The 25,595-nt window shown below is 39.8% G+C and overlaps 1 protein-coding gene across 1 annotated transcript; it reads right to left on the bottom strand.

The window, feature by feature from the left end:
• Positions 1-3,558: 3,558 nt before the first annotated feature.
• MSL3 (MSL complex subunit 3) lies at positions 3,559-24,932 on the bottom strand. The gene is made up of 13 exons (XM_032100639.1): positions 24,779-24,932; positions 22,825-22,907; positions 22,147-22,242; positions 21,496-21,596; positions 19,232-19,323; positions 18,386-18,508; positions 17,762-17,922; positions 15,655-15,813; positions 15,133-15,395; positions 14,648-14,757; positions 14,365-14,464; positions 13,850-13,934; positions 3,559-4,474 (listed from the first exon to the last, which is right to left on the bottom strand). The coding sequence occupies exons 1-13, from the start codon at positions 24,875-24,877 to the stop codon at positions 4,375-4,377; spliced, it is 1,572 nt and encodes a 523-aa protein (XP_031956530.1). The 5' UTR covers positions 24,878-24,932; the 3' UTR covers positions 3,559-4,374.
• Between the last annotated feature and the right edge of the window lie 663 nt (positions 24,933-25,595).

The following is a 25,595-nucleotide window of genomic DNA, read 5'->3' as shown; positions in this document are numbered from 1 at the left end:
CACATCAGGGTCATACCAATTATGGTCCAACGCACAACAAACGTAACACACCATTTAGAACTGCTGCTCCTGGGAACCTCGTGACACTGAGATGTATTAACGTAAAAAAACTAAACAGGTTTTTGACTTGTTAATGTTATTAAGTGCCATCACAAAGATTCTACAGTAAACAGGACAAAAATGTAACACATTTAGCCAAAGCATACTTGTGCTGTGGCTGCTTGGCATTTTATCCTTGAATTTAGACTAGCCTTTGTGTGCTCTGAAGTGCAATCTTGCTTTCTGCCGCTGCTATTGGTCAAGAAGCTGAAAGTCATCAGACATGCTCCAGCCCAAAGTTAAGACAAGGCTCTCTGTCCAAGAGCTGTCAGCATTGTGCTTTGCTACAGGCAACTACCACAAAAAAGGCTTGACTTGAGACTTGGCTAAGGATAATACACGTTCCTCCCTTCCCCCTGTCTTGAGCAACTTATTTCCACCCCAGTACAAGCTTTTCTCTAAGATGCCTGTGGAAAAAATGTGTAACTTTCACAAAATGAAGGATTTAATATACACATATGCATTTTAACTCAAATAACAATCTTCCTGGCATTCTTCCCAAAAGTGTTGATAACACTCTTGATGATATAAACATTCTTGATGATATAAACATGAAAAGCAGTAACAGCTTTTTATTTCCAATCAGCTTTTTACTTCCTCCTTGACTGCAGACACTTCTCCCAGCATAATCCAGAGCAAGTTTGTCCTACACTAGTGTTTGACAAGCTCCCATCAAACATTCCTGATGTAGCAGGTGACGACAGAGTCGCTGTCAGCCCACACCAAGTGCCAAGGGAAACCCTAACATGTGCATAAGCTTGCTTTAAGAATGGGCCATGGAACATATTCTAAATTAGCACTTGGTCACATTTGCATTCATCATCTCAGTGGAAAAGGACCACCCATGAAAGCCGGAGCTTTGAAACAGGAGCTTAAAAAACACAATAGCAAAATGAAAGGCAACACGACAATTCTAGATAGTGCACTTGAAGGAACAGTATGATTTTTTTTTTTCTGAAGGATGCTAGGTACAGAATCAAGCTTAAAATAAGGAAAAAACCTTAAGAGTATTAAAGTTACACTCTGTTTACTCTTCTTTGGTAATCTTTACTGTCTAGGTAAAGCACTTCACGTAAGGTCAGCTTCATAGTCCTGTGGCACCATGGTGAAGTTCCTCAGGCGCCTTCCTGTGCCAGTCAGAGCAGGTACTGAAATAAGTGCTATGAGTGTAGCCGAAGCACCTTGGGCATGCAGGCAGCAGCTCTCTTCCCACCCCATCAGCTGCATTACCTGCTTCTAAACCTAGGCTGCAACTGCTCTCCTCTGCCTTTTCCCAAGCACAGTCATATCCAAAATCTGACACTACCCCCACTGTGAGAGCACATTCTTGAAGGTTAAGTGCAGGACTCACCTTCAGCACAGACTTACCAGTGTAAGTATGCACTGTAATTAGACTAGGATAATTTCCTGAAATACACAGACAAAACTGCCTCCCTTGGAAACAGAGCATGTGTGACGTGCACAAACAGGTATGTTGGTATGAACTACCACTGCCCCTTAACCTGCTTCCTCAGCTTGGCTCCTCCGCTAACGAGACTGTCTCTGCTAGCAGACCTGCTCCTCTGAAGGCTCCTGTAACCTGCTTCAGTCAGGATTTCATATTCCTCCAGCTAATCCATGCCATTTTGACTGAATCACATTAGAAAACATGAGTAACTCTACAAAGAGCAACTAAATATTGACAAACAGTTAAGTGCATCTTTTATCATCTCAGATAGATGTGGATCCCATCAAGTACCTGATCAGTCAAGGGCATCCAAAGAGTTCCAAATTCACACCTGGCTGTATGACTACACTATTAAGCTTCCCTAGCCACAAGAACCCTTGAACATTACATTCCAAGTGAATTTTGGGGCCCACTCTGTAAGTCTCTTTGTATTTTAAGACTAGTAAGAACTGCTCCTCTTATGCAATCTGGTTCAAGTTTTTGCAAGTGTCTCCCAGTGCTGCAGCTTAAAAAAATTTTTAAAAATCAGGTATAAAAGCATGAATGCAGTAAATGAAGAGTGACAGTAGAGGGGGATGTCAAAGTTGCACATTACTGTAATTGAATATATAAACCTAAACTTTTAAAATTCAAATATATATTCAAATATGAAAGTTACATCAATTAGAAGTGTCAAGAAGCACAAAGAGGTGCAACTTTGGAGAAAAGTTTTTGGTTATTATGAGAGTAAGATAGTTTGTAATGTTATACCCAACAGCAGCTTCAAGAGAATTTTACCGAAGAGTCTGTTCATATGAAGGCTACACTGTAACTGGACTGTCAGAATTTTCCCCCCCTCACATCTTTTGAGCATCTCCACAAGGCAATACCAACAGTATTCCTGACCCCTTCATGCAGAAATTTTCATTTCAACAGTTAAACACACTCACACTCTAGGGTTTAAACTCTGTTCATAGCTTGCCTTATACTCACAGGCGCAAAGAATGGAACAAAACCACATCTGCCCTATTATACCTGAGCATTCTTACAATAGAAAGGATTAAAGTTGAAGTTCAGGCAGCATTCCTAGACTAATCTCATGTTAGACAGTTTATGTTTTGTTGAACTGCCTTTTAGAGAAACAGGGTTTAAACTTAAAATGAAACATGTTGGCAAAATTTTGATGTACATGGATTCTGCTAGAGATTCAAAACTACTGTCATTTGAGAATGATGAAAGATTACAAATATGGGGGTTTCTTGGTATAAGAGAAACAGGTTTAAAAAAAGAGTAGTGCTGCTAAATGGTAGTCTTCAGAATTAACAATCACCAAATCTGCATGCATACATGCCAAACACTGGCTTAACAACCACCGAGTTCAACAGTTTTTCTAAAAAGGAGAACCTAAATTACTAAAACCCAGGTAATCCTTATCTTTTGAGTTCTAAAGCTTGAGCACACCACTGCACTCTGAAAAGTGACAACGAATGTCAACAGCAGATTTCACATTTCTTTTGGCCCCTTAGACTAATAAGCTTGCCATTTATGTTTGAAAGATGATTCCTCCAAATTACTAGTTTCTGCAAATCTGTGAGGAAACTTGACTTCTGCATTACAGGTTTCTGAACCAAGAAAGATTACAGAGTGATTAATACAGTAGTCTGTAAGCCAGAGTCCTGTCTTCCTTCAGTGCTTTGAAAATCTGTGTCTATCTTGATATAGCCAAGGATTTTGAAGGCCACTGTTCTAAGTCCTGCATGCCGTTGCAATGACAAGAATTATGTTTCAATTAATTTCTACTGAATGTGTTGTCAGATTTCTAGGAACTCAGTTCTCACTGAGTTGCTATTTCCAGAGCCAAAGTGTCTAAAACAGTCTAAAGAGACATCCTTCAAGTCTGCAGAAGAACACCCAATGATATAGAAAGGGCTCCTCTCCATATGTTGTCAGTGCTCCCCCCTCTCATTATACACACACTTAGCACCCTCAAAAATACTAATTAAGCACAAACAAGATGCTTTAGACAGTCAAAATCACACATCCACACAGCAGCCACCGTGAACTTTATTAGGCAAAGAAGTCTGCCAATTAAACTGCGATGACTTCACTGACTTTCCCATTTATTTGTAGAAAATCAGTTCTTTCATAATGGCTCTGGAAATCATTTATTGCCAGGTAAATGCAGAATCCCTGGCAGTGTATAGTCTGCTCGGAACCCTGTCAGCTTTACCATGGAAAGGCTTTATACACCTTTGCAAAATGCAAAGTCAGCAACACATCTTTCATTCAAGCAACAAAGTCATTTTTGAGGCAGATGCCATGCTAGCCAAATAGCAAAGCCACCTTTACATTAAGCAATCCTTTCTATCATGACAGTTCCACAAATGAAATGTAATTTGTGAGGAAAACAATCCATAAGATACCAGTTACACATTCTCTTCATGTAACTGTTTAGTCAAGTCTTAGTCCTCAGGCTTTAGAGGCTGAGCTACAATGAAACACAGCATGGTGATTTATCTTCATGAAAATGTCCTGTTGCCAATGCATCTGCTTTTGCCTCCTTTGCTTTTTATTATGCCTGTGCAGTCCTGTGCAGTAAAAGTCAGAACAAGGCTTCTTCATTCATCTGGAGTCAGATTTATATCCAATCCTCTAAGTGACTCACACCAGTGTCTATACACATCTCGGAAAAGTAGTTCTCCATTCCTGAGTAATCCAACAATCACAAAGATGTTCTCCAATATCTTCAACTCCAGAAGTTGTTTTAATTCCTTTTTCATCTTGTAGCCATGTAGCAGAATACCATTGTCATGGGCTATGTATAGTGGGATTAATCTTTATTAATAGCTTCAGTAGATTGCCCGAGGATTTTTAGTACTGTAGTAGGCTTCACATGCAGCTACATAAGCAGATTCTGGGAAGAAATCATCATGGTATTCTGCTAGAAACCTGAGAAGAAATCACACCAAAAAAAAAGAACAGAATATGAAACATTTAAGAGAAAAGCTATTTTCAAATTGATTTTTGAGCTCAGCAAAAATACAGCCTGGGAATTAAGAATTATTACTCTTTGAAATTTGAGATACAAAGGACTTGACCTATTTTTTACAAGTTCTAAATAGTGAGAAACAGCCTTCCCCTACCATTCTGATATCCAACAAGCATTAAAAAAAATTCCTCAAGCTCAATAACAACAACACCCAAAACCAACAATAACAACAAAAAAATTCCAAAAGTTGAAGCTATACTCAGAAAAAGAATTCAAAGAACTAGCACGTAAGGCAACTTCTGTAAGTTACCTGCTCAACACAATATCGCCATTTATGTCCAAACCAGTATTTTCAGCTATCACTGTTTCAGTATCTTATACAAATGGCCAGGAGCCATTAAGTCAAACTCTATCTTTTAAAGCAAGTAAAGCTATGATTTTTCATATGTTTCATGTGCCTGCACATTTAGGGTCTCCATCTTACAGGAGTACCTGATTTAAATACGGCTCTCAATGACAAAACACAACCTTTGCAAATTCAGTTCCTTAATTTCCTATTTCTGCAAGATTGCCTTCAAACATTATTCAATCAGCCAAGCAACCAATATTTTATGACGTCTTCCTGCTCTGCTAACACACAACTGCTTCTTTGGTTTAGGACTGAAAATGAAAACAAATAGTGCTGCTAAGAACACCAGTAACAAACAGCTGAAATGACTATAAGCTCTCTCTGCTCCTTCCTTTGTAATCAAAGACACTGAGTATATAAATGTGGCAAAAGGGCAAAATGGTTATTAAACTCAAGATTACAATCAAGCTGTACTTCAGAAAAAAACAAAGACCTTCAAAAATACCTGGATATTAAGGATCAGCGTCAATAAACATGGCAAAATGCTACCTACAGGGTCTCTATTTAAGAGTAGGAAGCAACAGAAAACAGTATCATTTACAGAATCTGGGTTCTCTCAAAAAACAGTGGCTGGGGTGATGACTTCACTACTGGAAGCTGAAAATATCAGTTTTGTATAGCCAATACTTTGGACATAGAAAGTCCAAACTACAAAATGCTCAGGTGAATGCCATAAAAACTACAGTGCTTCTCCAACCTCACTCACTGCTGCACTGCCTGAACTAGGCATGTCCTTTGATCTAAACAGAGCCAAAGAATACTGGCAAGATCCCCTAAATAAAGCACTTTAAATTTAGTAAAGAATATATTAATTGCTCAGAGCTCATAGAAAATGGTGACAATACAAAACTGCAGATAAATGAAAACGGGTTGATTTTTCCCACACACCCCCAATCCTTGCACTTCAACACAGGCATCAAACAAGTGCTAAACTGGAGGAATAACTAGTTACATCCTACTAATTCTAGAAAAAGCAGTGAGAGATACAAACTTTTTTAGAAGAAATCAATCCTTCATGGTGACACTGTTAATTTAGAAGGCACATTGTCAACTTATTTCATAGCAGCTCTGTAATTAACAGTATATAGAGGGACCTAAATGGTTTTGGATGTAAAATGTTTCAAACCACTAAAATAGAGTACTGAAATTATAGCAATTTAGAAGTGAATAAAATACCTGAGTCATCAACTGCTATGACCTCTGACTTTAGTTAGCTACAAATCACCTTCTAGGATGAGGAGCTGGTATGAAGGAAGTGTGGAAATGCCTGAAACTTAACAGACTTGACCTTAACTTTGAACACACTTAGATTGCACAAGATTAAGATGAGCCACAAGTCGTTTTTAATTAATAATTCTTCATTAACACACATTAATGACTCCAAGACAAAAAATTACAGGGGCTGATGAAAATCTTAGTGCCTTTGGATAATATTCAGTAAAAGACAGTACTAAGAGATAGATCATACAAGGGAGCATGTTTTAAAAGAACCTTCCAAGGGCATTGGGTAGCTGACACTTCCAAGAATTTTAACGGCAAGTAATGGGAAACAGGCTCACTTTCTCTTAAAATTTCCTGACTTTTGCTTAAATCATCCGTCATACATGCCAGTTTGGTGCATGCTAAAATGACAGCTGGTAGAGATGAGAAATTTTAGCTGAGATGCTGTGCCACAGCTACAGCTCAAAAAAAGGCAGAATGCACACAGTCAAATAGACAAATATACATCTCCCTGTTCTTCATGTAACAGTTGTGAAAAGCAAAATATGCCAGAGCTAGCAAACACAAATTATTTTATGCAGAGAAGAAAACTGCTGGAAGAACGCAGTCAGCTTCTGTCCCAATCCCTTCTGTATCTGTATACAAAGAGTGGGGGCCCTTCTGAAGCTGCTTTCCATTCAAACAACATCACAGTGCAGAACGCTGGCACAGAAATATTAGGAGTCTCCTAAGACTTTTGCCTACTGGGTATCACTATTGCTTTGCTCTTGGACAAGCGGAAACACCACCAAGATCAATTACAATGTTACCTGCAAGTCAGAAGCCAAGATTTAAAGACAGAGGGAGCTGTACTTAGCAGACAGAGCCAATGTTCAGCAATAGATCAGAAAGCACATTGCTACTGAGCTATTCAGAAATTGTTTCATTAGTTTCAACTTACAAATCTGATCAATTCAGTCACCTGTTGCATTATTGCCTTTTTCATTTTTATGGAGCTCATATGCATACATCTACACAGTTGAGACTGCTTATGAGTAACCAAGTGCTGGGATGCAGAGTCCACACTGATGTGAGACTGCACGCATTTTTCATCATGAACGTCCTCAAAAACAAAACTCATGCTTTACACTCATGCTTAGAACACAGAGGTAACATGGTACAGTGAAGCTATTTCCCTCCCTACCACAGGTTCCTAGAAGGGTAACACTTCAGAAGGGACTAGAGGACATGGAGACAAGGGAAAAAGACATGTGGGCAACTTAGGAATTCTTCAAGCTATGTTCTGATCTTCAAGTGTGGGTGTATTTAAGCAAGCAGTAGCCTCACAAATATCCTAACATCTGACTGACTTATACAGGCAGATCTACAAAAAAGAGGCACTGAATTACCACTATCCACATTAGAAGGTCATTTGACACGTCAGGAACATATCTCAACACGAGCCACTGAATTAGTATGAGTTTTACGAGCATCCTCTGGTGGGCCTGACACCACCAACACAACTTATTACCAGAAATCTCTGAATGAAGAAAAAAAAATTCCTTTAAACATCAGCTACCATCACATGAATAAGCTCAGGGACACCCCAGAAAGTGTGAAAATGACAAAAAAAGGAAAACCTTAGTATTTGGAAAGACATTCTCAGCCATTAAGGTATAAAGAAGACTGAGTCCAAATGAAAAGTTTCCAGGAAGGTGATATTTTACACACTTCTGCTACAGAGTTTTAAAAGATAAGCAGATTCTTTGGTGAATTCAGTGGCCAGATCTAGATGCTGTTTGAAAGGCAATTGTAATGATCTATCCAAATTTGCTAGAAGACCATTATGGGTCCTAACTCTGTGGTCACCTCATCAAAAGAAATGTCATCTGCAGATTAAGAAATTACCTCATCTCTGACACTACTACTCAAATGCAGGATTTGAAAATGAAAAGGCTTAGTTTCACAGAAAAAGCATATGCCACCACCTGACCCTCACCCCTCCCCAATTTATAGGCCTGTCTCCATCCAGAAAGCTGTTTAGGGCAAAAGATGACAAGCCCATTATAACCCCATTGAAATAAACAAAAGAAGTGAATTGAAGTTTCAGATGTTTATTCTAATACCAAATGTGTCAAGAACCACGTTAAAGGAGTAAACTGGCCTGTTTTGTTGACTGGACTCTTGTCACTCTTTGATAGATAGAAACTGAGATCACATTCCTTGGCCTTTTACAGCACAGTGTAGAGAACTCTGAAGATGTCAAGCTGCCATCATAACATTTCCAAGAATCAGATTGAGTGAGTGAAAATTAAATTTTCCCAAAGACCTTTCAGGAAAACAGTCCTACAAGAGCTCAATACAGGAGTCCTTGGTTTGTCTTGAGGATGAAGATCCACTCGTGGCCAGGCCAGCACAGGCCCCTAGAGCTGCGTTCTAAAAAAGCTACCATAACACATTTAAAGTATTTTGGGCAACCTTTCAATTTAGATACATGATCCAAACCTCAGCTATTGACTAGCAATATGCTCATTCAAATTCCCAGATACCTGACGATTTGGAAAGCAGAAGGAAGAGAAGCAATTCACATGGTGAGTTTCAGAACAGTTTTTGGCAATGCAACAAAACATTAGTCAAGAACAATAAGCACCAGTGAGCACGTTCTGCAGACCAAGTAGACAGCAAAGCCCACTGAAAGCAAGAACCTGCACAACATCAGGTACTCACTAAGAAGCATTCTACATAAAGGTGCCAAAAATTTGAGAGGGCCCAAAATGGCAATTACCTTTCTACCCATTCAAGGACTACAGCAATCCCAAATAAATGGTAGTAATGCCCTAAAACAAGGCACTGTGCAAACAGAATTCCTTCAGTTCAAAGTGTTTCAAAACTTGGAAAAAAAATGTTCCTTTACATGTTTGTGCACTCTAAACCCACATCTCCATTTATATTCAGAAACTTAATTTCCTCACATTTAAGTTCCAATTCCATGAAGTTTTCTAGTATGTCATAACCGAGTAACTGGTTAATCCAAAAAATTGAGAGAAAAACCCCCAATATAATTCAACAATATTAAGCAATTAATAATACAACATAAGAAACACTGGCACAACTGCATTCTTTTTCATCTTTCAGAAAGTGATTTTTAATTACTTGGCCTTTTGCAACTGAAGTCACAATGACTCACAATGAACAGGAACTCTATCACAAAGCAACTCTGCCTAACTAAAGATGTCTTCTATTCCATTCACCATGTGCAATGCCTAATTTTTTCATTCTCAGACACAAATAACCTCTCATGAATTGTACATTAGCACAGACTAGTGGTCGTAATTCACCACTGCAGTTATATATAATAAAATTACTACACATAAAATGTGCTGTCAAAACCAGAAATCTATTTCTTAAGGTTACTTGAAACAACTTGTCATCATTGTATATAGATTTTATTATCACAGTCCTCTAATTTGGTCACATTCTGATTTGGCTTCCTGCTCAGGAAAACTCAACAGTTTCAAAATATTTTTCTACCCATGGAACAGAGAGGCATAACAGGTACAAGCAGATTTTAGAGCATCAGGGAAAAAAAAAAAAAAAAAAAGAGATCTAAGCTTAAGGAAATACTGAGTTTGAAATACCTGTGGGTTTTTAACAAAACTAAAATATTTGACCATTAGTTCTTCATAATCTGAAATAATACATATTGGCCTCATCTGAAAAAAAAGCCTTACTAGAAATTATAGAAGCAATATTTTAGAAATATTTCATCACTTATTCATTAAATTTCATGGAAGTCAAAATATCTATGTCTACGCCTTTCTGTACCACTTCATTTTGCCTTTTTTCCTAAAATGAAAATGACATTCTCTGAAATTACCTCAGTGAAGATGGGTCCTGCTCTTGTAAAAAGAGACATGCTGTTTTCTCCTAACTTTTAAGTAGCTCCTATTGGTTAACAGACCTGAGAGGAGACCTCTGTTTCCAAAACAGTTTTCCAAGCCAAGGATTTGCTGTGTGCAAATCAATGGAAACAGCAAAACAGAAACAGGCACCTTCCTGCCAATCATTTCTCATCACTGAGGCAACCTTTGGAGGCATGTTAGGCACCTTACAATGCCAGGAAATTGTAAAATAGAGCGTATGCACCATTTTATTTAAAAAGTGGCTGAAATAATGGAATTAGTTTAAAGATAATACTTCCTCTTACTCAGAAGCTATTAACAGGCAAGAGGATTTAATCAAGGGTCTTTCACTAGTCCGATTACCAGTTAGTAAGCACCAGTTAGAGCATCAGCTTCCACTGCTTGGTCCTGAAGAGTAAATGCAAACTAAGTGAAAGTCAGTGAAACCAACTGGTGAGTTTTTCACGAGGTCTATTTCAGACTGCAAGCACTATGAATTATTTCAGAGCTAAATAATTTAAGACTCAGAGTTCTGTACTTAATTTGAGAAACTGATTTCTGTAAATTATATAATTGAGAAATCAACTTTCATGTTCTCCATGAATAAATTTTCATTTTGCACACTTGTAGAAAGCTGGAGTAAGCACAGAGGGCAGAGTTTCTACTTAACAAGAAAGTCAAAAAGATGCATTTCATACATTCCTTAAAAACATACATTGTCTGGAAAATTGAGAAAAATCTTGTCTAGAAGCAGTCTGAGGGCATGACTGGAAAATATTATCCACGTAGTATCTCAAAGCTAATTTAATGCATCTATCGTGTCCCAAGTAAACTCAAGACAACAAGCTTCCAAAAAAGTATTACATTATGTAAGTCTCAGTTTCCCAGCCCACAGGAGACTAATAGTACAAATGGCAAGCTGTAAATTTTAGCCACAAAATCATAATTCAAAATTAAATCAGTATCTATGCAAGAACTAAATCAGTTGTGTACTGCATGACAGTTTTATTTAAGAATACATTAATTACTTATACTTGGACTACTCTACCTAGACTTCAAAAAGGATTTAGAAGCAGTTTATTAATGCAAGCAGACACATCAGTCCTTTGTCTGCTATTAGAGAAATAAAGGAGAGTACTTCAGCTTCTCACTGAAGAGCAATTCGCTAAAAAAAAAAAACTTAAGCAGTCGTAAGTAAACTGGCTGCTATTACCTAATGCATACAGACCTTGTAGGGAAGTTCTTACTGTTCAAAAGTTAAGCCAGAACAGAACTGACATAAAATATTTATAATAAACATCCATTAATCCTTTCCCAAAAAGTAAAAGACAGAATGTGAAAATTGAAGAACTAGTATTGATGCCTAAGATCTTTAGCTTTTTTGTATTTTTTTATATTTGTAGTTTTGTAGATTGCTAAAGCATGGCTGTAGTTTCTAGTATTTTTCCTATCTTTCTTCCCTACATTTAGAAACAATAAGCTAACCTTACAAACACATTCCTAAATATTGTTTAGTCTTAACCCAAGAAGAGAACTAACTACAAGGACATTCTATTTTCCAACCAGAGTCTGGACCAGACATAACGAAAGTGGGGCAAAAGAAACCTCTGGACTGCTTTCAGTGGGGCAGCACCCCAGGGAATTATTACCTAACCAACTCACCTTTTAATTGCACAATACATGGTAGGTATACTAATTGACTAACCTTATAAAAATTGTAGAATTACTATACCACATGCGATTTTCGCCATACTGTGTACCTGAAAGCTTTCAAGTAAAGGTTTGCTTTTATATTCACTCTAACACTGCTGGGAAGATCTATTCTATTTTCCAGGCATCAGTAAAAGATGTCACCTAAAACTCAAGTTTTCTTGTGATTACAAACAGATAATGCAAAACTATTTCTGTTCTGTAATCAAACATGAACAACTGTCTAAAAAATGTAATTGTTTGACCACTTTCAATGACACATGACACAAAGAAATAAATACCCAAATGAAAGACTTTTCAAAGCACCATGTGAATATGTGTTGAGGAAAAAAAAAATTAGTTATTGCAGTGATTTCCGTTACCTATGTGAATGTCCAATAGCATAGCAGATAAGGAAACTAGACTAAGAAAAATATTTATGACAAAGCCACCTAAGACCAAATGCTTCCTACAGCAGTAACTGTAACTTAGAAGCTTTCTTCACACTGTCAAAAAAGAAAGCACTTGAAAAAACACAGCCTTCAAATATTTTATTGTAAGGTATGTGATATCCACATCATGATTGCCTTAAGGGGCTCATTTTGCTTTAGTTGTAGCCTGGCCTCAAGGACTGAAGCACACTTCTGGCTAAGTGTTTTCTAAAAGGAATGCAGGTTGTGTACTCAGAGGACTCTCCACCACAACACAAAGTATGGAAAGTGGGAACTACTGAGAGATTTGCTTCAAAAGCACAGCTCTATCTCCACTAAAAATGCTGACATGGAAACATAATTTATTTTTATTTCTGTTTACAGATGACTACACATTTCAATGAGATGCTCAGATGGAAAAGTGAAACACACAGAGATGCTATCACTAGGAATTTCAGTTCCCTTAAGCAACCCTTTCCCAATAAGTAATCTTTATGGTATGGGGTGTAAGGGACATGCTTCTCTTTTCTTCTGTTCTACTCCACCAAAGCTTATCCACAAAATGGGTATGAAAACACTGTATTAAATATGTTAAAGAACAGAGATATGCTCTGATCAACACAGAAGAATCTGAACAGGCAAAGGTCTGATAAAAACTGATCTGATCCACAGTGAGTTAAGCTCCCTAAGAAATATTCACTTCAAGCAAAAACAGGTTTCCAACAAAGAGCTTTAATTCTGTCCTGTTTTAATTTAAAGGTATTTCGAATGCCAACAAGGATCTGACAAAAGATAAGCAAAATGGAATCAGTAAAACTTGACAACTAACTGCTTCCAGAGAAAAACTGTGTATTGTAGAAACTTTGACATTGGAAACATCTTCTATTTTTAATAAGCAATTAAAGTAAAAGCATTTTAAAGCTTTCATCTCCCTGATCTCTAATACAAATTTTATTTATGCTGGTGTAACCTTTCTGTAAGTGGCTACTTAAGTCACTGACCAAATTTAAATAACAGTTTCTGTATCTGTTCCATTACCATCTACAACACTTTCTCCTGAAAGTTTTCCTTGGCAATTTTATTTTCCAGTGTACTTATGCTGCACAACACAGTGCCACACTAGATTTCTAACTACATCCTCAATGTCATGCAGAAATACTAATTACAGTACCTGATAACCCAATCTGATCACAGTGCAGGTATGACCTTACTGACTCCGGTGGTGGAGCTAGTGTGGTCAGAGAGAGTTGTGTATCTCTACAAACCACTGCTCTGCATCACAGAGAAACCTCTCTGTTCAAAGTTCAGTTAAGACAGACATTTATTTCTTTTAAGAAACCACCATAATTAAAAACACGTCTTAAAGCATAAGTTTCTCCCCCTGCTAATATAAAACATGCTACTTAACCAAGTCAGACTTGTCATTCTATACACAGCAACAAACTTTCACACTTCAGTTCTGTATCACTGTATTTATCAAAATATGAAGTAGGAAACTCAGATTCCCTTCAATTTGAATTAAAGAATAGAAAATCTTATGTTCATCTTTACTCAAATTGCTATTGTTAAAATTGTATACTAATTTTATCATAATCTTGTAGTTATGGAAAATGCACATCTTATTTTAAACCCCCTTTGTCCTTCCAGGACATTTACATCTATGTAACAATAGAAACACTGCTGTGGTACATTGTGTCACATTACCTCAGAAACATCTCGAAGTGTTTTACTAAAGCCTTTAGGTTTTTGTCAGGAAAGCACATCTTCCCCAGTATTTCTGGTAGCTTTACTGTGAATAAAATAAATAACGTTTATACCTGTTCTTGTAAATGCAACTTCTAATTACTTTTATCCACTATACAAAAAAGAATACAAAAATTTATTTTCCCCACAGACCCCACTTTTTCTTGCAAGCTAGTTTTGATCTTTCAAAGCCTTACTAAAGAGAAACATGCTGAGAAAGTGAATGCTGCTGGGTTTAATGATGTTTGATAGTGTACTGGAAGTAATGCTGCTTTGCTTTCCCTAAATGAAGGCTTACAGAGTCAGTAAAAGATAACAAAATCTATGAATAGCCTAAAAGTTCCAAATAGATTAAAATGTACATTCCTCCAAGAATAAAACTAAATGTAATAAAGCAAACAGAAAAATCACACCGATATCAGCACTGGAAAAAAAAAATAAAGGAACTTTGAGCAGAGAATTTTGCATCAGTTTACCAAACATCCTCAGCAAATGTTGAGATCCATAGATATATGAAGGAGGCGGTGGTTGATCACTTGGTGGATAATTCTCTGGCATCAGTTTCCAGGACAAAACCTAGACATAAAAGTATTGGTTATGAAAACTTTATAACATCATAAATGATTTAGTCTGTACAGAACTTCAAACTCAAAGATGAACTAAGTAATACCAACAAAATCTGTTCTTACATAGCCCTACTCGGAGGTCCACAAAACCTTTAATCATTGAATCTAGGACAGTAACATCAAAATCTGTTACCTCATTCAATTCGTTGTTTCTTCTACCTTCAAAGCCAGTAAACACCGTGCTCCCTTCTTTGCTAGGAGTCAAAGTTATAGGTGAAGACGACCCGCTATGGACAGGGGTTTCTTCAAAATGAAAGGAAACACAAAACAAAAGAAAAATTTTACTACTTGTAAACTACTACTTGGAACAATAAGCCATTAAATGCTTCTAAAGGCCTGCTGCTAAAATGCTTTAAGTCTTAAACACTGAAATTCAATAAAAGCTATCCTAAAAGAGACACTCAGAAAAGCAGCTCATTGAATTCTGTGGAAAAATACACCAAAGTACTGAGAATATTGCTTTATATTTCTCTGGTAATAAGGCCTCAGAGTTAAAGAACTGATACAAAAAGTAATGAATTCCCACTTTGATCATTCAGTTCACAGTCCACACAGCATTAAAAAAAGAACAGAACTCTATACTTTGTTTAGACCAACAATGCAAAGAGAAGAACCTACTTTTTTCCAGGTGCAGGAAGAGCTTTGGCATAGAGGCTGGGGTCTCGAGGTGCCGCCGTTTAGGTTGTGGGGACGCGCTGCTCTCCGATAACCTGTCACAGTTGGAGCTGTGGCGCGTCGAACGCCTGAGCGACTGCAGGATTTCGGGTTCAGCTTTTCGCCTTTTCGGCGTGGCTGGCTCCCCTGTGGTGGGCTGGCTGTCAGTCGACTGAGGCGTGGGTGGATTCAACAGAGGAGGGCTTGGGGAAAGTTCCTCCTGATTTCTAGGAAATTAAGGCAGCTTTACAGAATTGAAGAGATCAGGGCTACCCACAAAAGAAATTCTTCTAGCTTCACAGATCTTCTTGAACACTTATTCAGGTAAGACAGTCTCCTCCCAATAACTATTAAAGTGATGAGGCCTTCTATTAAATACTGTTTTCCAGAAGTGTATTTATCTTCAAATTAAAGTTAAAAACCACAAATACCACATTCGCCTACATTTTAAGACAAGCACTATTAAACTTGCTATATCTAACCTACCTGTTAGTATTTGTTGAATTTTCTTTGATAGGAAGAAAGAATTTTGATGAAGTCACCTTCTTAAACTGAGCTTGTTCATAAGGATAGAGCAAAATTAAGGGAAGTGTGAAGTCAAAGGTTATTCTCAGCCCATCCACCATCTCTTTACATAGCTCGACACTAGAGGGGAAAAAAATTATGCATTTCAAAGTTGCATGGCAAAAATTTTTCTGCATAATTGCACAAAATCGTCCTTTAATACAGTCCATTAACATCATAACTACAATATGCTGATTCAATTACTAAGTAATGATAAGTGATTAAAAACACACTTAAAAAGATGATGATTGTTCTTGTTAACTTCAGAAATATGAATTTTTTTAAATGTCTGCTTCATAACCTCAAACAAAACCACACAACAGTTCTGTTGTGTTACTATTCACTAACTACTACTACTCTACTAACTACTCTACTGCTGTAGAGTAAATAAAATTAGTCAGATGTTTTTCATGTAAATACTATTTTGGTTTTCCAACTTCGCTACGCTGAAAAAAGAGGCACCTGCCAGAAAAAGTACTCAACAGACTGAATCTCTGTCTACAAGGCATAAGCAGAATTTGACCTACAGGTGCTAAGATGCCGTTAAGGCTGTGCTCAAGAGATATCCAGTGAATCAACAAAACCAGACACATTTGCATTGGAGAGCAATGGTCTGCTCTGGTAATCAGAGCACTACATTTGGAGGCTACCAGGAATTTCAGTTTTAGGTCTCTGTAGAAGACTTATAACATTAGGTGGTGAGTACACAAGCTATTAGAAGCAGAACCAAGAACACACAGTGCAGCCCACATGCAACACCTCTCACCTTTGTGAAGGTACTCTCTTCTCATGTTTCAAGTGCATTATGTGTATGGTAACAGAATTTGGTTCCACCAAAATGATCCATGTTAGAAATTCCAAACTGCCTATATTTCATACCACCTACTAAAACTACTACATAGGAATTGGGTCAGGGGACTATCATGTGCACAAATTCTAAAGAATCCAAGAAGGTCAATAACCTTTAGTGTTAGAGCAGTAAGGAAAATACAGTAAAGATGTAAGCTGAAACCTCTCCTACTTAATGGATCACTGAAACTATACCCTTTTTTTTTACTAAAGCACTGCTTTTATTGAGGAAGTTACTTAAACATAAACCTGTAAAAATCTTAATGTGTATAAAACCTTCTGTTCACATTTCTGATATTTCATCTAACTTTTTGTTTGGGAGATTATACTACAAAGAAGGAAAAGTGTCAATCTGTCAAAGAATGAATGACATCAACATAAACCAAGATACTCACATAGGCTAAAATATTGCAAGGAATAGCATAATTACACACCATTGAAATAGAACACTAATGCAAGTCAGGATTTCTCTCTGATAAAATAACAAGAGTTCATTCCACTGTACTTAGATGAAGAAGCAGCCTCATCTAATATGAAAAATCTTTAACATAAGAGGAAAAAAACCCCAAAGCAATCAAAAACCACCATACTGCAAACATGCATGGTTAATGCATTTGTAACTTGGTAGAAGAACATACAGCATGAGTGAGAAAACAGAAACTAAGACACCATCAATTTGAACGAAATAGGATTGGTGTTACCACAGTTTCCCTACTGACTCTAGGATTTAAGATCGTATGTCCATTTAAAATAAACAAACAACTTGCACTTGGAATTCTTTGTAAGTGTTTGTATTAAATTTTTAACCTTTTCAAAACTTGAACCTGTTCAAGTTTATCTAAGCAGGGTATTCTTGTATCAGATGTGAAATTCTTCACATTGACAACAGCAACACGTTCTTCCAAATGGATCACGATATTTACAACAATTCACGTGATAAAACAGGATATTGACACTTTTGCATAATGACTTCTCAGAGCATAGGGACTCTCTCACTGATAAACAAATTATACTTTTTATAATTACATTATATTACTATAGGTACCTGTCAAATACTTTAAGCCCTGTAAATAGATATACATCATGGTATAAGCTCACAGAAGTGAACAGCCATAAAACAGAACACAGAATGCAAGGTCATTCTTCTTGTGACAACAGCAGTGGACTTAAGATAACTTACTTCTTCTCTGGTGGCACATAATGAAGATTCATATTAGCATGTGGAGTCATCTGATGGTGCCGAGATCTTTCATTGGCTGAAAAAGCAGCATTAATTGCAAAGTGTTTTACATATGACTCCAAGATGGTTATTATATTTGTTTGGCAAGGAAGCTTCACTAGCTGAAAAAGAAACAACAAATTAATGTCTTACAAAAACAATAAGTAAGTACACCAAGTTAGAAAAGGAGCTTGTAATGTACCAACTAATTTAGTAAATGTCTAGCGCATAAAGCAAATTCAGGACTGTATAATTTCAACCCTTAAACTGCATCTTTTGTCAACATTAGGAGAAACAAGAAACATGGTCAGATCAACAAGTCTGCTGCATTTCCAGAGTTAAAAAGCAATCTGAATTCTACAGCACAATGAGGTACAGAGACACTACACTGTTAAATATGACAAGTGACTGTTTTAGCTGTAGAGAAGTCTACTCCCTACACTCTTTGTATTCTTCCTTACCCTGAGCTCAACATGAAGCTAAAAATGTAAGTTAAAAACCCCCAGGAGCTGTATACGCAAAAACTACTTTTGACATCCTTCTCACACCCCCATGCACATTACATTCCCAGCCTATATTTCATACCCTTTTTCTTCTATTAATATAGTAGCAGTCTTCCTCAAGTTTCTTTTTCAAGACTTCAGGAATTTCTATGCTTATTGCTCTTTCTTCCATGTCCCTTTTTGTATGAGCGTCTTGTTCTTCTTTCTACAACAGACCAGTGAAAGAAAACAATATATTGGTTTCAAAAAAGAACTTCAGTAGTAAAGATACAAGTGGATAATAGCCTTAATGTAAGCTATTTAACAACACTGCTCTTTAAAGCATCTGCAAATTCATTTTTTTAAACTTTTTTAGATTTAACATTCTCTTAAGTATTTAACTAAAAAAAAAAAGAAAAAAACCCAGAAATTTGTGAGGTCTTGCTGCTTCAGATCACCCAACTGTAGTAGTTAAATTCTACATATCTTTAGATCAACTGTTTACTGCAGAAAAATAAATAATTTTTTCTTGCAAACAGTCCTCTCTACGTTTTAACTTAAGACCAGGGTTGACATGCCTGTCTCACAGTAAAATACAAGACAAACATCCTGATGCTATTAGGTTTGTCCAATCTGCATAGACAAGTAAATTTTTACAGCACCCACGAAAGTGGAAAATCTAGTCTGCTGCATTGTCTCCACATAAGCCCTTTGTGTAGAATGAGAGGAAAAGAAACAAATGTGTATTTTTAGAATTATATCATATAGTTCCGTAAGACTATGACATATTGTATAATTTTCAAAATCTCAATCAGAGTAAACACCAGGAGTAAGAAAATTATGCTTTTAATTCCAGCTAAATTACCACCTGTGGCCTATATTTCAATTTTTTCACAGTTTCAAGTACAGATGTTTAAATTCACTCAACTTAAGGAACACATGAACATACCATTTCTGTCCTCTCATCTATGTCACTTTCTTCACTTTTTATTTCTTCATCTGTTCCTTCATCACTGTCATCAGAAGAAGAACTACTTATAGCTGCATAAAAGAGATTTCACATATTTGTTATTACATTGCAAAGGTTATGACCAGTTTGAGGCCTCAATCCAAAAAAAACCCCCAAAAAACCAAAATCCAACCCACTAAAAAAACACAACTAGCTTGTTATATTTAATGAGAATGAATCATTCTAATTGAATTAAACATGTATTATTTACAGCACACTACAAATGTTTTAAGTACGTAAGATGTGTTTAAAGAAGTATTCTTGCATCCTCTCTAATTGAAAAACACTCACTTTTAAAAGCTCTCTACACTCCTGAGCACCCCCATTTTCAGTGGATTTTAGTTCTGCACAGGGGATTAACATATTAACCATTCAATCAAAAGGTATGAATCTGGGCAGCTGTATTGGGTTGACCCTGAGTTGATGGACAGTCTTTAAGACCAATTACGCTTCTCACAATTTACATATTTAAACCGCACGGAAAGGGGGGACTTCCTCTTTTGTCGGAGCTCGCCTGCTGGAAGGTGGCGGGGGGGCTCCGAGCCTCCCGGCCCCGCCGGGCCGGGCCGGGGCCACTGCCCCTTCCCCCCTTTCCCAGCGCTGTGGCACAGACCCTGGGTCGCTGGGGGGGACTGTCCCAGAGCCGCAGGCAGCTCAAACCAGCCATGGACTGCCACAGCTAAACCCATCCAGCGCGGCTCCTGGGGACAGGCGGGTCCCTCTCCGCTCCATGCGGAGCCGGCGGAGCCAGCGGGAGCCGGCAGAGCCTCCTGTCTGCAGCCAGCACACTTCGTGCTGAACTGAAGAGGACACCATGCAGCCAGCAGCACAAAGGGAGCGAGGCTTTCCCCACCGTAAAGCCTGAACAAGAACACTCTTCAACATGGTGGCTTCAGAGTCAGAGAGAAAGAGAAGTGAGTCACGTGGGACGGAGCTGGAAATGGCGACAGGAGAGAAGAGGGCAGTGCCGCGATTCTGGCGCGCAGCTTAAAAGAAACCTTCTTGCATGCCGTGGTAAGAAACTGTAATACCACAAACTGTTTGTCTCTTTAATCCATTTGAAGAACATGGGGGGATGGAGTATCTTCGTGTGCCTGTGAAGATTGTGAAGAGTGCCTATGCCAGGCTATACAGAAGTAGTAAGAGGCTGTTAGAGACTTGTGGCGAAGAAAAGCCTCTGTGTGCAGGCCAAAAGAACTTATCCTTAAAAAGATGAATAACCCCATGTGATGGCCCATGTTTTGTAGTGTGAAGGAACTGTGAGATTTTTCATGGGAGAGATGTTCTACACACAGCAGACTGTTTGTTTCCGGGCGGATCTGCTGTTAGTGGCAGTTTGGGAACCACGTGCAACTGAAGGAAAACCTTTTTTCCTTAAGCATAAGAGAGAGACTTTTCAAGAACTGGAACACTGACTAACATCCCATGTTCTGTTATCCCTTGTGTGAGCTGGGTAAAAGGAGAGAAGTGCTGGGGGGGGGGGGGGATTTGCTTTAATTTTGTTTTGTTATTTTCTCTTTACTTTTAATTCTATTAGTAATAAAACTCTTTTCATTGTACTGCAACTGTTTAAGGTTTGTGCTTGCTTTGCTTTTTCTCCTAATTCTTATCTCACAGAAGGAAAATAAGTAAGTAATTAATATTTTGAACCAAAACCACTACAGCAGCGACAGTCCCCAGAACATCAGTTAAGTGCCAGCCAATGTTCTGCTGGCTTTCTAGTTGCAAAGGAAAATGCAGGAAATTAAAGACCTGGCTTGAAAGTGAAATCAGCCAGTCAGCTGACAAGAAACAGACCTTTGCACAAGACAGACCAGGGAAAAAAATAATCTTATTGCCCTCAAAAATACACAGACACTAGCAGGGAAATGTTGTGTTTCCTAAAATCAAACAAAGAAAACTGAGGGCTTCTCACGCCTATTAATACTACACTAAAGAAAACAGCATTAACCTCTGAAATCACTCATTAAAATAGTTGAGTGGAAGAGATACAAGGAAAAGCCTCTGGAATACACGAAAAAAACAGATATTCTAACTTAACAGATGCTTAGCATGAAACATAGTGCTCACTCTTCATATGACTGCCTCTGTATATTTCAGATAGGACCACGATACTCTCATGGCAAGTGACATCATGCATTTCTCCCCCAGGTCAAGAAGTTAAAGGCATCCCACCAGTTACCAAAGGATGAAAACAAGCTCACAGTTTTCGCTACTCTCATCATTTTCCTCAGCAGGAAGGCTTTTTAACACAGAGTCAACACCAGGCAACCTGCAACGTCTCTTCTTTCTTCCCTTTCTTCTCCTACAAAACATAAAATGGTTCACTGACATTTGGGCAATATTATTTCATTTATTTATCCCAGCTAATTCAATTACATGCAAATGCACAGGAAACATACGTTTGAGTTATTTTCATTAATTAATGTTGACATCATTTGGACAACACTTATTTGAGAGTGGATACCTTAACGTCTGTACATTACTTCATATTCGTGTCCTCAATCAGATCCTCAAGCCATGGCCAACCAATATTAGATTATTGCCTTTAGCTGAAAAATACTTTAGGTTTTCCTAAATTATTTTGCAAGTATGTTTCTTTGGGAAGATGCAGATCCAATACACAGGCATTTCACAGCAATAGTTAAGAATAACATAGTTACTGAGTATTGGTCTTTTAGAGTGTTAACACACAGGTCTCTAGCTCAGAATGGCTCTCTAGAATGCACTGTTATCTACATATCTACTACCTACAGCATGAGCTCAGAGGCCAAGCTCAGTTGTAGACACCTGGATGTACTTGTCTGAATCTGAAAATGAATCTCATTTACGTAGAGGCCAAAAGGATTTCTTACATGCGAGCCACAGCCTTCCGTGCCAATTTACGCTGTAATCTGCGGTTTTCGTCTGTATCCCGAAGAACATGATCTTCAGCTGCCCATCTATCCCAGCTAAGGACAGGCCACAAGAAAACAAAAAATTACTACGAATATATGCCACTCATGATTACCAATGAATTGATATACTTTAAATCTACAAAGGACTCATTTAATGTCATTCAGAAGCAATATCTGTATCACAAGGTTTGCACTCTTCTCTGTTCACACGGCTTCAACTCTCATGTTGCCACCTAAAATCTCTCAAACTTTGACTTAACCCGCGATAGCCTTTGTAGCACTGACACATACTATCGATCCCAGTTGAGACACTGCACTCATGTACTGGCCTTGATAATCAAATAATCCAGGGCTAGATTTAACAAAGCATAAACCTTTATTATTGGGAACTTAGGTGCCATAAGTATATGCCACAGACAGATAACCCATAAGGTTTAAACTCATGTCTATCAAACTGATTCACTGAAATTTATGGATACAGACCAATGCATCAATATGAGCAAGTATACTAAAGGCATTCACAAAACCAAAAATACTCCTGCAAACATCAATCCTTTGATATTCTGTGCAAAGCCTGTGCTTGCAGAATAAAATAGAAGAAATGGAAGAACTGAAACCGCACACACAGTTTCTTACCTTCTGTTCCAACCGTTAAAATGGATCAGATATTCTGGAATCTTTCTGCCTTTCTCATCTTTTCCAACAACAATATCAACAATCTGAAACAGAAATTGAACATATTAAACAGTACATATTAAAAAGCTTGAGAGGAAGTAAACTTTTGGATATTGAGAGAGTTTATGCACAAAGAAAGAAAGAAAACGGAATTAAATAGACTAGTTGTTTTGCCAGTTAAGAATTACACTAAATGACGAGAAAACCCAGCCTTCCTGTTGAGTACTCTTAACACTGCAAACTGCTCACCATCTTTGTCCTATTCTCAAATGTCCCATGCTTTCAAGACAAAGGGAGACATCAAACATTGCAGTAGCACAGTATGGATACACAGATTCAGGCTACTAATTCGGGCTTTCTCCCACATGCTGTCTCCTCCAGCCCCCTAAGCAGGAAACAACATAGGTCTCTAGACATAAACCTCAGAAATGCTGTTCTGTTGAACACAACAGACTCTCAGCCACAAAACATTAAAAAGCTTTGGGAATATCTGAGCCTTTGTTTTCTTCCTCTTTCACGAATGTGCAATGGCCAATCTGAAAGGGCCTGCACCTCAGAAGAAAAAGATGTGTTGCCCGCACTTGAGTGGCTTTCAATAGATCGTATATCAGTACTTAGGCTACAGTGGTGTTTTAATTTGGGAGCTCAGAATTTAAGAACTATTGATGGATTCGCAGACAGTCATGCCGTTTAGGGTACTTGAAAATAAAAAAGGTACTGTACACTTTTGTACTCAGGTTCCAGGTTTATAGGGATAACAACTAAAGCTACCAGGTTGTCAGAACACAGGAATAAGTGTATAAATAAAAGAGCAGCCCAAAATACTACAGGACAGTGGCATTCCTAATCAAAGATGTTTGAGAAACGCAGAAAAGCATACCTAGCAAACCTGCAGCAAAAAGTACTAATTTCATCAAGAACCCAGTTGCAATACTTCCTTTTTTATTCCTCGCTGTAACAAAAAACCCCCAGAACTCTGTTTCCAAGTCAGACACAGAGGATTTAGGATTGAAAAATAATCTTGTGTACCACTGATATCCGAAAACAACACTGTATTTACATAAATATCTATAATTACTATCAGTACTCTTAAGGTCAGGCCCTAACTGAGGCAGTCACCTCTTACTGCAACACTTGTGGCCCACCGCGCACTGCTTACTGTCGTATTTCCGTACACTCTCCTGCACCAGCGGTACCACTTAAACCCTTCTGAAACGCAAAAGGGCGGGCAGTAAGCGTGGGAAAGCGTGAGGGGAAATAAACTACAAAACTGCAGGGGTGGTAATAAGACTTCAGAATTACTTTGCAGGTGTTCAGCCGAGAAGGGAAGGTGGGAAGCGGGTTCGACGCTTCCAGCGCCGCTCGGCGGCTCCGGTCTCTACCGGCCGCGGCAGCCAGGCCCCGAGAGCGCGGGCCCCATCGCTTCTGCTCCCCAGCGCGGGGAAGGCCCGGAGACTCGCGAACAGCTGCTTCGCGCACCCCCCACCCCCGGGGCTCCCGGAGCGCTGAGAGAGAGGTGAGCCCCACCGGGGGAACCTGAGCCGCCCGCAGGGAGCGATGACGGAGGGAGGAGAGGCCCTGCGGGGACGGCACCGCCTCGCTTCGTCTCCCTGTCCCGTGGCGGCCCCCACCCCGCGGCCTCCCCGGCTGCTCTCCCCTCCCCAGGCCAGCGCCCGCTTCCCGCAACAAGTGCAGCTGCCGGCGGAGCCGCCTCCCCCCGCCGCCTGCCCGGCCGGGCCCACAGCCGCTTCCCGCGCCGCCTCCCGCCCGGGGGCGCGCGCAGCGCCCGGCGGGAGCGGTAACGGGAGAGCAGGAGCCGTAACGGGAGCGGGCGGGCCGCGCGCCGGCCCCGCCCCGCGCCCTCCCGCCCGGGCAGACGCGGGAGGGGGAGGCAGGGGCGCGCGCGGCCGGTCACCTTGGCATCATAGAGCACTTTGGCTTTGGTGGGGTCGGGCTCGAAGCAGAGAACTCTCTCTCCCCGGTGGAACTTAAATTTCATTCCCCGCGAGGTCATTTGTTCATCATGGCGCAAAGGAGAGGAGCCCCGCCCGCTCCCGCAGGGAGGTGCCGCGGCCGGCCCGGCCCCGCCCCGCCCCCGACTCCTCCGGCGGGGGCGGGCGGCCGGGACAGAGCGGGGATGCAGCGCCCGGCTTCCTCTGCCTTCCGCGGGGGAGCGGCGTTCGGCCCCGGGCGGTGCGGGGACGCGCCGCCCGCCCGTGCCTGCCCGTGCCCGCCCCGCTGGTCACGCGGGGTGCGCGGCACGGGATGCGGGAGCCGGCGGCGGGAGGGGCGGCGGCGGCGGGGGGACGTGTCCCGCCGGACGGAGGGGCGGCCGCCTGCCCTGGGCCAGGGGAGCCCCTGCGGGAGGCGAGAGCTCCCGGCCGTGCCGGCGGTGCCCCAGCGCCATGGGAGCCGCGGCGTGCGCTGGGCCTGTGCCCGCCTGCGGAGCGGGGTGCGGGAGAGGGTTAAGTGAACCCCGAGAACGACAGCTGCCCTTGTCGCTGGTACTGCTTCCCCTAAACATCAGCAGACAAACCCCATTCCTCACCCTCTTTCCTGTGTTCTCGGCTAAGTGAAGAACCGGCCTTACTCCCAAGATGGCTTTATGTACATTGTAACCTCCCCGAAGGTTTGTTTTGAGCTCCGTTGCCCTTTCAGCCTGCCTTCAACCTGCGACGAAAATGAAGCTAGAAGTAAATAGGGTGTTGAGACTGGAAACCGGATCCAGTGTT

The sequence above is a fragment of the Corvus moneduloides genome, chromosome 2, assembly GCF_009650955.1.
Source record: "Corvus moneduloides isolate bCorMon1 chromosome 2, bCorMon1.pri, whole genome shotgun sequence".
Classification (NCBI taxonomy): domain Eukaryota; kingdom Metazoa; phylum Chordata; class Aves; order Passeriformes; family Corvidae; genus Corvus; species Corvus moneduloides.
Note: the sequence above shows the minus strand (reverse complement) of the source record. Positions and strands in the feature narration are given on the sequence as shown.